The 16,031-nt window shown below is 45.2% G+C and overlaps 1 protein-coding gene across 1 annotated transcript in view; it reads right to left on the reverse strand.

Annotated features, from left to right (window-relative positions):
* Ebf2 (EBF transcription factor 2) overlaps positions 1-16,031 on the reverse strand; it is a 177,101-nt gene that overhangs the window by 23,403 nt on the left and 137,667 nt on the right. Inside the window, exons 8-10 of the mRNA XM_090353621.1 lie at positions 11,581-11,698; positions 9,984-10,114; positions 9,029-9,155 (exon numbers count right to left, since the gene is read on the reverse strand). Of these exons, the coding sequence (XP_090209747.1) occupies positions 9,029-9,155; positions 9,984-10,114; positions 11,581-11,698 (376 nt within the window). The remainder of the gene's footprint in view (positions 1-9,028; positions 9,156-9,983; positions 10,115-11,580; positions 11,699-16,031) is intronic.

Below are 16,031 nucleotides of genomic sequence, written 5' to 3' on the forward strand. Positions count from 1 at the left end.
ACAGACTCTAAATCCCATTTGGATCAAGCTTGAAAAACTTTCATCAATACCTTGAGATTTCATAATATTTCTCTCGAGAGCCCAGATCTCATGTGTCATTTCTTATTCTGATTGTGACTATAATATACAAAGTTACTTACAAATCTTGGACCCAACAAATAGGCAGAAAAATGTATAAGCAATGTGTGAAGTTTTCTCTCTTTTTTTTTAAGTAAATGGAACTAACTAAAAATATCTACTGAGAACCCCACACAAAAAAGTTGGCTGTTGCCCAATACTGATTTTCCCAAAGGATCAATAAAATATATAAATTCTCCATGATTTTTCTTTTCTTTCCTTGGGAGGAAGCAGAGGGACCAGATAATGCTCACCCCAGCATGTACTTCTATTTCTGTTTCCCAAAAACTATAAAGATGCTGACTAGTATGGGAAAAAATTGCTGTCTACAGGGCTGCTGGTCAGCTTTAACACTGTGTGAGGTCACCAGCGCTCTTGGTCAACAGGGATACAGATCACAACCATGGCAGCATCAAAGGCCTGCTGGCATTTCTTCGCAGGAATCTGAGAGGAGAGTAAGGTGATGGGGACATTGGATCTGAGTGGTGAGTCCAGCTGTCATGCTGGGGATGTTGGCCAATCACAGCACAGTGCTGGCTTTCAGTTTTACCCCATATTAAGTCTTTACTTGGGTCTCAGAATCACAGTGGAGTCAATGGGTGGCTATCAAGAGGTCAACAGAATCAGGAATTCTGATCTGAGCTGCGTGCTTATGCAGAGTCCTCACCTGGATCACATAATCACAGAGCTCAAAGTCCACTCAAGACCAATGAGGAAAGCCCACAGAATCACAAGACTTCCCACGCTCCTAGTTCTAAATCCCAACTTTTTCTAGAAGAAATCAAACAGCTGAAGGAGATCTTAGTCTTTGTGCCCCCAAAAGAGGCAAAGGCAAAGAAAGCTAGAATCTCTGTATGAGAGTACCAGATCAGAAGATGGATTAGTAGGTACACAGGAGAACATGGCTGGGGAGGGCACACACGGCACGTGGCCCCGAGTCAGAGTTGCTCTGCTGCCAGGAGCAGGTAGAGCAGGCCAGCCTTGGAAGGCTCTTTAGGGGCACCGAATAAGCTCCCATGCCTCTTTCTGATTTCTCCTTTCTCCTTATCTTTCCAGTGTCCACCTTCATGTCCTGCCTGTGGCTTCTTTGTGCTATAGCTTGGGTTCTCCTTTCTCCCTTTGCTCTCAATCTCTTCAACCACTGTTTACCTTCCAACTTGGCCAATACCCAACAACCAAAGGCTATACAAGTTCAACATCCCTTATCCAAATTGCTTGGGATCAGTCTGTTCAGATTTTGAATCTTATTGTTGAATTTTTGAAACATTTGTACATACACCATGACATCCCAAATTAGAACCATCACTGACGTTTCATCAAGATCTTATAAACAAGGTTGGAAAGGATTTGATGTAACACTTTCAAATGTGCCTGTGTTTTGACTGGTATTTGTCACGTGGCATGTGGGTTGGGGGTGATTTCCACTTGAGGCTCAAGAGGTTTTGGACTTTTGGAGCATCTCACGTTTCAGAGTTTAGAATTGAGGAGGCTCTGCTTGAATTAAGTTAGCTCTGAGTTTGGAGCTTTCACAGCATCTGCTGCTCAGACCCAATGCATCTTGGGATCTGACTTCTAAGTCAAGAATGAGCAACAGTCTCACCCCCCTCCCGTCACTTGGCCATGTGGAACCTCGGCTGATTTCTACTCAAAGAAAACCGCGTGTCGTGCACGGGCCCCGGGACCTTCTGCATCTTACAATTCTAAGATGATTTTTTGCTTGGCACTGTGGTACTTTTCCTAAGAGAAGTGAAGGTGGGTGGGGCTGAAGTCACAGACCACTGAATTAAATTGCCTTTCATATTGGGGACACTGAACTCTGTCCAGATCCATTTGTTTCAACTGATTATGCCAAAGCGTAGTGCCGGTGACTCATGTCTGTAATCTTAGCTATTTAGAAGGCTGAGGTATAAAGATAGTAGTTCAAAGCCAGCCTGGGCAAGAGAGTCTCTGAGACTCTTCACTCCAATGATGAGCATAAAGCCAGCAATGATCAAATGGTAAAGTAACAGCCTTGAGAAAATAGTTAAGGGACAGTGCCCGAGTCCTAGTACCAGTACAAAAAAAAATAAATTTAAAAGTAGAAAAAGGAAGGAAGAAAAAGAATAAGGATGACACAGGATCAGCGCTCACCTTTGTGGACACAAGAGCAAGAATACCAGACGAGAATCAGCAGTGCACAAGCAAAAGATTAGACGGAAGCCTTTGATATTTAATTTTAAATGAAATATTAATTTAATATTTAATTATGCTTTGGTTTCAAGAAAAACTGCAGCCGCAAGACAGATTGTTTGAAGAAGGGAGTAATATACACAGTTAAAGAGACAACTGTAAAAATTAAAGATAAATTTCAAGGGTAAATCTAAATGCCACCACGGAGTCGTTAGGAATCTACGCCTGCTCAGTAGAGTTCATTTAGAATATTCTAGCCCGGAGCTCTAGTACATTAAAGAGCTGGCAGGTCTCTGATGAAGCAACAGCTTACTTCTCAGGGGGCCAACAGGGGTACCTCATTCTTCACACCCAGCTCAAAATGGTCTCTGCATTTCACAAGAGGTGGGGGCAGGCAACTCCCCCAAAAGTATGGGCTACCAGGAGAGCTGTTGAGCCAACCACTTTCCCGTTCAAACAGGGAACAATAGGCCTCAGACCTGCTTTTGATGTCTGCATTGATTATTTTTTAACTAAAACTCAGATTCATTTCTTCTTTGGGGATTTTTTTGGGGGGTGGTAAAGCTAGGAGGAGAAAATAAGAAATGCAAAGTAGATGAGCAATTAACATTTGAGATCTAGTTTGCACATCTGTTTTGGGCAGCTTTATGGAGGGCAGAGAGGAAGATAGGGAAGGGGGAGGGAGGGAGGGAGGGAGGGAGAAAGGGAGGGAAGGAGGGAGGGAGAGAAAGAGAGAAAAGGAGAAAGGGAGAGAAAGAGTCTCCAGCCTCACGTGGAGCCGGGTGGAGACTTGTCTATGATATGATTTGGGCTTTGCGACAAAATCTAGGTCGGTCCTGTTTCCTCTGAAATGCTGCCTCTTGTCGTTGATGAGAACCTTCTCCAAACAATGAGCAGGTTATTTAGCCAACACTTTGTTTTCCCCAAAAGTAAGAGCTAAGCGTATCTCTTACAAACATATAACATTTTAGGCTGTTTCTCTGTGCATCTCAATTAGCCAGGCTGTCATTGTCAACTTCTAAATTCAGCCACACGCCTTGTGGAAGCATCTGTGTACACCTGGGCCAGGTGGGGCTGTCAGTCTCTTCTGTATCTGGTGTTCGTTCACCTTTGAACCCCACCTGCTGCCCCTCCCTGGCACCGGACAACCAAGGTCCACACGCTCAGGCTACCTCAGCCTTCTGTCTCCTAAAAAGCCAACCCTGATCTCTAATCAGGATCTTCAGGTCATCAAGAGGCAGCCACTGAAAGGAAGACAGAGCCCCCTTGGCTTCTGCATTCGCATCTACATGCACAGCAGCATTTGTGTGCCAAGGTAACTTCATCTTCCCTGGAAGCATAGCTCTACTATTTTAGGTTATAAAAATGATGCAAAGAACAGTTATACCATTTCCCCAAATGCTAGGATGTCCATTCCAGACTCTGAACCCCATCGCTGTCTCTCTGCTACCCAACAGAAGGCAGCCTTCAGCCCCAGATCCAAGTTCACTCAAGATGAACATCGATGTCTGCCTTGTAGACCCTTGCCTTCCACTCCACTTCTATTTCCTCGAAGGAATTCAAAACCCTCCACAGGCTTTAAGTCTAGCATATCACATTGGGATATCCAGAAACATCCCCCATTTTGCCACCTAAAGAAGCTGGTACAGGGAAGGCATCTTCACACTCACTGGCTGCACCTACGTCCTGAGCGCCTCCTGGTTACAGCCAGACACCAGGCCAAATAGCTGGCCTTGGTGGCACTTCTTCTAGGAGGCTGGGCAGGGCTGGCAACAAGCCAGTGGCTCAGGACAGAACTTTGGAATGAAACAGTCACCTAGCTCAGCGACTTAATTTGCTATGCAAGCGGATTCTCACTTATAAGGCTGAGACACTAATAAAACTGTCATCATGGGGCAGGCCAATGATGGTGGTGCTGCGTGCTTCCTGTGGGAATCTGGACCTTCCAGCTCAACACATGGCAGATGAGATGCTGAATTACCATCATCATGTGTGTGTGTGTGTTCATTCTGGGGCTTGAACTCAGGGCCTCTAGGGCCTGGCTTGGCTTTTTTTGCTCAGGGTTAGAGCTCTCCCATTTGAGTCACAGCTCCACTGGTAGTTAATCGGAGATAAGAACTTCGTAGACTTCTCTGCTCAGGGATGGCTTTGAATCATGTGCCTCCTCCGCTCTCAGCCTCCTGAGTAGCTAGGACTGCAGACAGGGGCTACCTGTTCTTGGCTATCCTCTTATTCTTACAAGTTACATCTTATGTGAAAACTTTAAACTCGCACTCAAATATGTAATCTGAGTCTTCAAAGAACAGTAGCCAAGCACTGGGGTCAGCCATCCCTTGGCTCTCACCAACCCTGGTTCTCAGCCATCTGCCCACAGTTCACACCTAGTGGAGCTTGCCTACCTGGTCTCTTTGTGAAATAACTACTCTACAACTCCCACTCATTCTTTCTTAACCTTCCAGGATTCTTCCCTCCCTGGGGGCAGCTTTTTGGTGAACTGGCCCTACCTGCCTGCCTGCCTGCCTGCCAAGGGCTTTGTATCCCCAAAACCAAATTCACTCATGAGTATTGCTTTTGGTATTTTAAACATGTGTCATTCACTTTCATATTGTATTTTATGCTTTCTGTATTTTAACTAAAACTATTTTATTTGAGTAATAAGGGATACGAGTAGATGACATTAAAAAAATTATATACCAACACCAAGAAAAGACCATTATTTGGTACACAGATGATTATACTTTACTGATATTTTTGTATAATTATTCACTATATAGAGAGACACATGATCATATAAGCTTATATATATATAAGATCATACTTATATCACTGATCATATTTTACATACTGTTTATATATATACAAACATACTAAATTATATCATCTCTCTATATATATACACACATTTTGAGATTATCTCTTAATATGTTGCTGGTCTGGCTAAGCACTTGCTAGCAGCCCACCCTCCACCCTCCCGCCTCAGACTCCCAAGTGCTGGGATTACATACTTTACCAATCCCACCTAGCTATAAGCTTTCTAAAAACTTACACATGTCTTTCATAGGAATTTCCATCACAGGCACTATTTTTAATGCTTAAAAAGTGTAAAGATGCTTCATTACTTATTTAAAAACACCTCCCCTGGACATTAGGACATGGTGCCATCATCCTAAATACTACTCCATTTAACAGCCATGAGCAAGTTCAATTATTTCCTAAGCATGAATTCCGGAAAGTAGAATTATTGGTCAAAGAACACAGCTATGGGGTGTGTGTGTGTGTGTGTGTGTGTGTGTGTGTGTGTGTACTTGTGCCCGTACTGGGGCTTGGGCTTGAACTGAGGGGTTTGTGCTCTTGCTTAGCCATTTTTATTTTTCCACTCAAGGCTAGTGACTAACAACTTGAGTTTCATCTCTACTTCTGGCTCTTCAGTGGTTAATTGCCCAAACTAGTTTTGGACCCCGATCCTCAGCTCACAGCCTTCTGCGTAGTTAGCATGACAGGTGTGAGGCACCAATGCCTGGCCTGGTTTTCTCTCTCCTGTCTGATTCAGTGTGGCACTGTGGCACGTGGAAATGTTCCACTCATATAAGCCTGTCTTTCGTCCATGTTCTCGCCTTAGGCTCAGAGAAGAATTGCGTGTAGATCTATCATCTTTTGAAGTGTTCGCCTTTTTTAATGAATAATATTCTACTTGAACATATGTCAGTGGAGGACATGAAACTAGAAATCCCTGCTCTAGCAACCACTTCTCAAACTAGCTAACCAAGCCATTGTCAAACACCCTGCTTTTCTCATGCCTCATGCTGTTGCTCTACTGCTTCATTTAGTGTTAGGTTCTCTTTTCTGTTGGGTCCCTGTAAAGCCCCCATATTCTTTTAATTACTGAAACTTAAAGTAGGTTTTAATGTCCAGGAGGGCAAGGAACTCTCATTTTTCAAAATCAGGAGTTAGATTTTAGCACAGTTCCAGGTGAACTCTGAAGTTTCCCCTTTTCCCCCCAAAAAACATTTTGTTTGGTATTTTGCTTGGCATGGTGTTAAATTTATCCACTAATCGGCATCTTCACAATATTAAATCTTCCTACCTCCCCACCAGCTGGAAGCATTTTGTCCTTCCTTTGAACTTCCTCAACACTCCATACCTTTAAAAAAGAAGTCACTCTCTAAACTGTAGCCACACAATTCTCAAGCCTGAAACCTGAGCATGGTCCCTTTGCCTCTTCTCCCAACCCTCCAGCATCCCGTGACTCACCAAGGCCCTCATCTGCTCTGCCTGTCCCCACTCCAGGCTGCCATCGATTACTCGCTGACCCACCACCCCGGCCTCCAGCCGACCTGGCTGCATCTGCACAGCCTTATCAGCTAGCTCTGCACTGCAGCCAGAACCACTCTGTGTACAGGCAGAGCTGACTGTGATGATGTTGACATACAAACCCCTGGCACTTCAAGAAGAACTAAAAAAAAAAGATCCTGGATAGAGTCCGGACAACCTGGTCTGTCCTTGGACCCAACCAGTTTATCCTTCCTCCCTTATTCATTATAACTACCAAGCGAAAGCATGTACTTTGTACCTCATGGCCTTTGCATGTGCTGTTTCCTCTCTGTAGACTTTTCTACGCTTTCCCTAATTATCTACTTTAAGAAGAATCCATTTATCCCACCCTTTGAGAGGCTGAGGCAAAGGAATGGTGACTTGGAAGTCTAAATTGGACTCCACAGCAAGAAAAAGAAAAGAATATCCCACTATCTTGTACAACTCCTTTTTAGCTCCCATCACATCTGCAACCCTTTACTGAAGTCAGTGTCTGAATTATTAATGGTAGCAGTAAAGAAATACTGATAACTCATGCTTTCCAAACAGCATGGCTGGTTCTCTCCCCCCTGCTCCTCTCCCTAGTACGTGCAGACCAGTGTTGCCCCTTGTGAGGGCAGGTCCCCTTCTTACAGGATTTGCCTAGAAATCAACATTCAAATCCACTCTTTTCTTTTTAAACGCCATGCGTCCTTGCTGTGAATCGAGCACCCTGACCTCTGGGCATCGTCCCTATCGCGACATTGGAAGGTCAGCGTGCCCAGGCTGGTGTGTCTGCGGTTTCCCTGCAAAGGGCAGGACGCTGGGTGCAATGTGCATGTTCAGAGCAGGCATGCTGCATGTGAACCTGGTATGGAAAATTCAAATGGCATCATGCTGTAAACGCCTCTAGAAAGTCTTCCTGGATTTCTCCCACGTAGTCATGCCCTCCTCAGGATCCCCACAATCCTTCTTGTTCTTACAGCTCTTAGGAGACTTAATATAATTACAACACTTCCAAAGCAGCTGTCTCTTCCCCCCTGGTTGTAGAAGGTTGTGTTATGTGTGCATAATTTTGACCACTTTTGGTCAGGAACATGGATTCAGAGACTCAGCCATTTCACAAATCTCTGCCTGAAGTCCAGCCTAAGTATTGTTGGTGATTTAAAGTGGAGCCAAGATGCTCAGATGAGATTCTCTGTTTTCAATGGATGTACACACCGACACACCACCTCCACCGCCTTCATAGACTGTCCCAAATGATAGCGCTCACATTCGTAATATGCCCAATACAGATCTTGGCTTATGGAGTTCTCTCTACATCCCTTATTTTCTTTGTCTAAGTTCAGTATTCTACCTTCAGCTCTTCCTCCAGCTCCCTCCACCTTCCTGTCAACCTCACCCTTTCTCCAACCACCACGCTGCATTTCTTGCCAAATCAACTGCGAATGCTCTTAACAACCCCCCTCTTCCTCCGTAAACAAACTTAGCATAAAATGCATGTGACAGAAAATGGAGCCTCTCAACCATTTCTGTGGGTGCAAAGCTGTGTAATGTTTGCACTGTAGTGCCACCAACACTCGTGAAGTGTCCACTGAATAAAGACTATCCATTCTCCCCACTCCCAGCCCTGAGAGCTGCCATTCAATGGCCTCTATGAATGTGACTCCCCTGCACCCACACATCCTGTGGTTTTCTGCCCCCCTCTTCTTGCCTCACACACACCAAGGCCTGGTCTACAGGTCCTGGACGAGGCACCATTTTGCCACATGCTCCCCCTCTTTCTTCAGCCTGTGCACATAGCGTTCCCAGTTACAACAGACCTCATTCTTAAATATGGTTTAGTTTCCACCTCCTTCTAGACAACTCCATCCCACAACTCTTGAAACTCACAGGCCGTCCACTGGACACACTCTGCCTTACATTGACCAATTCTCCATCTCACTGACTGCTCCGAGAGTTTCAGAACTTCCAAACAAGGACGAAGCTATGACTTACTCATCATTAGTCCCTCCCATCTAGAAAGAAGAGGCATGGAACGAATTCCAAGTTAGACAGTAGCGCAAGACAGCAATTCAGGAGCTATTTCACTAGTGTATGATTTGTACTTTCAAGGTGTTTCCAACAACATCACTCTGCCACACAAATGAGGAACGTTCTTGAGTCACTGTCAGGAAAAATTCATTTACCACCCATGGCATCCACAGCGGTTATCGGCCTGCATACAGTGAAGCCCAAGCTAAATTTGTAAGGATAGATTCCGCAAGTGAGTTGTCACTGGCGTCTTAGAGAGCAGGAAGACGTTGCTTCTCTGCACAAATCTAGAACTGAGTCTACACTTCCTCATTCAATGTCTACTATTTATACAAAGATGTAGAAAAGTTGGTTGCAAAGAGGCTGGGAAGGAAAGCAAAGGTGAACCCAGCCTCCAGGGAATCACCTGGCCACGTACCTGTGTAAATGAACCTTCCGGGGGCTCCTTTGCAGAACTGTTTGGATTTGTAAGATAATGTCACTTCCACAACTCCGGGGATGTGCCGGGGAGGAGTCTGCACGCGGATGGCATGAGGGGTTATCAGCTGAGGAGGGGACACGAAGGGGGAGGGGACAGAGTACCGTTAGAGCAGCCACCAGCCAGGAACCACACACATCCAGCAATTTCCAAGCCCAACTCGGCACCACGATCTAACTTTCTGCAATGCTTCTGGTTGTTGTTTTATTATTATAATAAAAGTAGAACATATACAATGTAGACAACTGAAAAAATTACAGACACCTCTAGAGGACAGTAATGTGGCACAACTCGAAGACAACCAGGATTATCTGATTCCCTTCCAGTACCTTTCCAGGGCCGGGTGTCACAGAAGGAGCCTACCCCTGGCCAGGAGCTGTCCTGATTTGTGACCACTTTGCATTCTGGCACAAGCCTAGGCAGAGTTCTCCTCTCGGAAGAATGTTTCTGAATCATCGTTTTCAATGGTGGAATCCCATTCTATTGTATCTGTCATCATTCTCCCAGAATCCAATATCCAGGCCCTATGTTCACTTTTTGTTTTATACTTTTATGTAATGTTCCAATGTACGTGTGCCATTTTTAAATTAGTACTGGGGTATGAACTCAGGGTCTTGGGTTTTCTTGGCAGGCACTCAACCACCCGAGCCATACCTTCAGGCCCTTTTGCTTTCATTGTCTTTGAGACCTGGTCTCTTTTTCACGCCTGGCCGTGTCTGGACTGTGATCCGCCATGTGTACACTTTTCATTCATGGCTAAGAGGGTTTCTCACCCACTTTCCCCAGGCTAGCCTTGAACCGGGATCCTCACCTTCTCTACCCCTCTCAGGTGGCGAGTTCAGTAGGTGCTGGGTACTAAGCTGCTGCTCGAGGAACCAAGCTACCCTTTACCTACCTCACTCCACACAAGCATGGTGCCAAACACCACCTGGAGGCCGTCAAAGAAGTTGTCGCCAATGATGATGACCATGGCGCCACCTGTGGTCCAGCCCTCGCTGGGACTGATGGCTTTGATGCACGGGGTGGCTGAGAAGATAGGAAAGGGGACGTCAGCTCTGTCCTTGGCTGCCTGGAGCTTAGATTTGGGTCATGTGAAGAAGTTCAGGTCGTGTTGGGTTGACAGGCCACCCTTCCCTAATTGGATGCTGTTTGTTTTATACCAGGCCATTAAGCCTAATGAGCTGTACCTCCCCCCCCAAAAAAAGCAAAAACACTTGGCTAATTGTGCAAAGGGTGTTTTTAAAGCTCTGTTGCTTTCACCCCTATTTTTGTAAGTGGATCACACTAGAAAAGTGTAAATCCTTCTCCTCTCCCCACCTTCTCTGCCTCGTGATGGTGAGACTTCCAAGGCCCATTCATGCGCCTGGGGAAAGGAGAAAAAGCAAAAGCTGCCATAGCTGAGGTTCTCTTTGTTTTCCTCCCAGTTTTATCAGGAGGTGGTTTCGAATCACTCTCGCTGCTTTGTAGGAAGGGGTTTCTTCTCTTCCTGCCTGTGTTCAAGGCCTCCTGACTTCCCATCCCAATAGGAACCCAATATGGTTTTCAGGCCATAACTAAAGTCAATCCATCACTCTATTTCCAAAGTTGACAAGGTCAAAGGTGGAGGAGAACTTTGGCAGGAGTCCAAAAACACGAGCCCCCTTTGAACAGCCAGTCAATCACATTCAATCAGTCAAAAGCAACTCGAGGGGCTCCTAGCTCTCAACCCTGGGGTTTGCTTCTCTCCTTTCAGTACCCACTGTGGGAGAATTAACACCACTCCAAATTCTTTACTGATTCAATCATTTTCTTTCAGTTCATTAATTCCTATTTAAAGTGATACAAGATACGTTTTAAGGGCTAGGCTGGGGTATAGGCTGGTAGGCAGAATATAGGAAAACATCACACTGGAATAGTAACCTAACTTGGCCATTCGTTCTGCATTATGAGGCTTTCTTACACTGAGGAGTGGAGAGGGAAGTGGAGCCAGTGAGGGTGAATTCACTTAGGTTTGTCAGTAACGTTCACCGATATACGTTAATTTTTTTGGACAACCTGAAGTTTAACAGTTACCAGTATTTCTAATTACTTTAATGCATTTGGAAAGCTACCCAGAGCTGCTTGTGATTTCTTCTTGTCCAAGCAAACAAAAATCAATTAGTGTCAGTTTCATTCGGCACATTGTTTTGTTTTGCCCACAATCTGTTTAAGGACACATCTGACACTTATTCATACATGTCTGGCATGGTAACGTCCCTGTTTAACTAAGATGTCATAGGCCTGCGTTTGCCTGAAATGCAAAAAGAAAAACACAGCGCTGGAGGGGAGACAAAGGCACAGGAAATGGAGCGCTGGGGCTGGCAGCTGAGTAGGGTTTGTGATGGTCCAGGCTTCAGTGTTTACAGAAACCCACATTGTTTGGGGGTGCCTCCTCCAGGTGATGCTGAGACATACAATTGAAATTCAAACAGGGCAAGTTGTAGAAAGCTTCCATTGATCTGCTATGCTCCTACCTTCTGATGGGTCGAGTCTCCGAGCTCTCCGCCCGTGCTTGGAGTTGTTGTGAACGAACATGTTGTCCGAGACAGCCAGCACGTGTCCGTCCACATTCACCGTGGTTGACAACACAACCTGCATTTAAAGTACAAGGGGAAGAACAGAGGACTAAATGTCCCGGAATTCCCTCTCATCAGGCTTTTGTATGACAAATAAGAGACAGGACAGAACTTGGGAATGAGTTATGTTCTTACTAGCTCCACACACTTTCCCCTCCTGGAATTTTGGAAAAGCTTCCTGGGGGTGGGGAGAGATAGCCCTCAGTCCATGTATTGTCATACATTTGTGTTCAATCTCTGTGTCACAAGATTGGGAAATTGGCCTTCTGCCTGTGAGATCCAGAAACCTTGCTCCCTATCAAAAGACTCGGCTGTTATTCCCAGCAGGGCCTCGAACTTAAACACAAGGTGCTGGCTTGTGTGCACTGTGGAAGCCACTGTGGATGGATGGAATGGTCGGCTGGAAGGTCTCTTCTCCACCCTAGGAGAAGGGGCCCCCAAAATGTGCTGGGTGCCAGGATGCCCACTGATGGTCACCCACACGGTCCCGTCCCACTCGGGAGCAGTAGCAAAGGTGCTCAGGTCAATGGGGAGAAGCTACAGTTCCCAGGATTCACTGCTGGGAGCAGGGGAACCTGGTCTCTAACCGGGAGAAAGGGAGGGGAGGTTGTAGCACAGTAGAAGGACAAGAATTTGGACTCAGAATGGATCCAAATCCTAAGCTGCCACTTCCCACCAGGAAACTGTGACAGATGACGGAATGTTTTCAATCTCAGTTCAGCTTATCTGTAAAACATAAATAACACTGCCTAGCTTTCGGGCCTGCATGAGATCATGCACGATGTACTCAATATCTTCCAAATTACAATGAGTTTATATCCTGTATGCCTCTCCCCGCCCCATCAGACCAGTCACGAACACACCTGATGCTATTACCTGCAAACTTCTCCCATGACAGAAGTTCTGAGAGCCGACAGGCTCCGGGAGTCATCTACCGTCCACAGACTCTACCTAGGACATGGCAAACCATGTCTTAGCTCTTCTCAGCCAAGCATGGGGATTATTATTTTTCTTTATAGAAAGGAGCCTGTTGTATCCTGCTCATGAATGTGTATAGTGCGCTGGAGGAAGGGCATTGAAAAGGCACTTAATGAGAAGCAGTGTTTCCAAATCACTCTTCCTGCCTATGCCCCAAATGTAATTTGTTCATATTCTACTTGTAATTGTTGTGCCACCCCTTAGTTCCTCATTAAATGAAGAAGGGGGGAGGGACCTGACCCTGCCTTACCTCTTAATATGAATGAATTCAGTGGCATTTTAAACCTTGTTATTACGGGTAAGTTAAGGCGAGCAAAACAGACTCAATGGTGTGGTGACTCTCTAGGTCGCATTGTGTGGCTTCAAGACTTGTCCAAGTCTTACCATCTGCTTTCTCTGAATGATATGGTGGCTGTAGGTTTGGAGGTGGGGTGGTTTTGGTAAAAATTACAGGCCCCGAAGTGCATGAGACTTAGCTGTACAGTCGACATCGCTTTCACAATATGGAATAACTTCTCTAGAAAATGGTCATATACCCCTCCCTAATTGCTTCTAACCACCACCACCACCCCAAAACACGCAAAAGAGCACTCATCTCAGACTTCTATTGTTTTGCCCTAAAGGGAATTTTAGATGGCATCTCTTCTTATGTTTATAACACTTGTAGTGTGTAGCGCAGTCTGTCTGAGGGAAGCCCACAAATCATTCCATTCTGCCTCACTCCAAGGCAGAGGAAGTGCATAAAATCCCACACAGACACAGGAGTTTCCATCACTCAACTCAGCAGATCCTCACTGAGGGCCTACTACATGGCAAGCATTAGGACAAGCCCTGGGGGCTCAACGAATAAACTTAAAGAAACCTCGGTTGTCATTCAGAAAATTATCACCCATATAATTGCTCACAATTCAGGGATGCCGTCTATCGAGCTCTGGGTCTGTTTTCAATTGTGTCTGTGTTAACAGGTTAGCATCTGAGCACAGTCCTTCTAGAGAGTTCTATCATGTGGTGGCAACCATAAAACAGAGCCATCCATCAGTCTTGGCACAAGTCCTGATCAGAGTGATCGTGGCAAATGCAAGATCATGTCACAGCCAAAGCAAGAGACTGGACCTTGTGGTCACGGGGTCCAGGTGACTACGGAGGTACAGTCAGTGCCCGTGTGTCTGTGTACCACTGAAAATAATGAGAGGAGGAGTTGGGCCACGATTAATAACTGTGAGTGCAGACAGACACCTCCACCCCACTCCACCAGCCTCCCCCCCAAAAAAAGGCAGTCATCTCTGGGAAACAAGCCAAAAACCCCACATGACAACCAGGAAAGGGGCTTCCGACATTAGCCCAGAGAAGGGACCTGCAACCCCTTCTTAGGACAGTATGGATTTGGGGCACTTTCTCTCACAGGAGACAGGCTCGCACTTCTGGCCCAGTATCCATCAGTGCTTCTCGTACATTCCTGCCACAGAATAAGGGGCTTTCACCGAGCCAGCGGATTTCATCATGATCCATTTGGGTGGAGTGAGACTGACTTCCAAAGTGAACATTTCCCAAATGACATACCCTGCTGGTTCAGATGCACTTCATTATTTTCTATTAACAATGGAAATAAATTTTAATCTCTTGCTGGCTAGTACCGGCCTCTCGTGACAGCAAGGGAATTAACCTGAATTATTTCAGTGTCTGCAAAATTTATTACAAGATTTTAAATTATGTCCAAATGTGTGTAAAGATATATATATATATATACAGAGAGAGAGAGAGAGAGAGAGACAGAGAGACAGAGAGACAGAGACAGAGAGACAGACAGAGATAGAGAGATAGACAGAGACAGAGACAGAAAGACAGAGGAGAGGCAAGTTTCAGTTTTTTATATTCCATGAAAAGCATGCCAATCAAACTTGATTTGAAAAATACAACGGATTTAATTTGTTGACACCGTCACAGGAATGTGGACGCCTTGGTTTCGGTGCCTCTGTGTGCAGATGTGTATTTCCATTCTGACTTTTATTCACACTGCTTCCACTTCTGGAAGAAGGAACTCCATTAGGATGGTGAAGATACTTCTTCTTCAGTCAAAGCTTTGCATTGAACTGAACTTCTTTCACTGTCTCCTGATGAATGATGACAACCCCGATATTATTCTATTTGAAGAAGTTAAAATTTCTAAATGTTTTAAGACTGAAGGAAGTGAAATGTGCATTCCAACATCATCTCACTCCCAGGCCTTTCCCTTCCCCAAGCCAACTTCTTTCCCCTAGTGAGTATTTCCTGGGTCATGGAGACTGACCTTTTCCATCTGGAATCAATCAGTCAACCCCTGACAACTTCCTGAAACACCTCACTCCATTTCCTGTTCTCTCCCCCTTCTCCCTTTCCCCCTGGTTTGCTTCACTCTTCAAAACTGCAGGCCACAGCAGCTTAATGTTAGAGGGTCAGGCACAGTTAGACTCCAAAACACTACACAAGGACACCTCTGACCTTCAAAAATCTTTACATCTTAGCTAAACAAATCAAGGTCAACATTTCTTACCATTACCTTGTTAACTATTTGTATGCATCTTTACACCAACGCTCTTCATCAATTCCACTTGTTCTCCTAAATCATAAACTGCTTTAAAAGCAGCAAACTCAGTGTGGGCAAAGGTGCCATTTGGAGGTATCCAAAGCTAAAGCTCATCGGGACTGTAACAAATGTAGGGGAGAGGATTCCATACAACAGCACTCCTATGCCTCATTCGTGTTTCCTGTCACCTAAACGTGATTCTTCATTTTTTTTCCCCCAAGGCTATCAAGCTCCTGTGAAAGTGCCATTCAGCTGGCACAGCCCTGAAGAATACAAATTAGGAATACAGATGTCCATAATTGGTGAGGGATGGACCTCGGGTTTGTGTTAGTGACACTCGTGACAACTTACATTTATGTCTCATAGTTGATGTATCTGCACCTCAGCTCGAAACTCTGATGGTGAACCTGCAGACCTGAGTCATTGCAGACCTCTGCTGTCCTCCACGTTCTTGCCACGCAAAAGTGACAAGCAGGGTTCCAAGGAAAGACGTCAGGATCCATTGAACTGCTTACCTTTTTTTTTTTTTGAAAAGTGAAAGTGGTCTGTGCTTTTATTTATTTATTCATCTACGTTGCCATTCCTTATTCTGATTTGATTGCAATCTCAAAGTTTTTGTGAGGGCAGCTCAAGAAGAGACCAAGCGGAGAATGACGGGTCTGGGTTTCATTCTGAGCTCACTGACCTTAACTGTAAAGCAGTGAGAGCCGCCAAATACACACAAATACAGTATCGCTCTCTCCCCTAGGAAAGCACAAGAACGATTTCAGAATCTACAAGCGAATGGCAGGCTGGTGAAAGTGCTCAG

The sequence above is a fragment of the Megascapheus bottae genome, chromosome 20 (assembly GCF_031878675.1).
Source record: "Megascapheus bottae isolate mThoBot1 chromosome 20, mThoBot2.hap1, whole genome shotgun sequence".
NCBI lineage: Eukaryota > Metazoa > Chordata > Mammalia > Rodentia > Geomyidae > Megascapheus > Megascapheus bottae.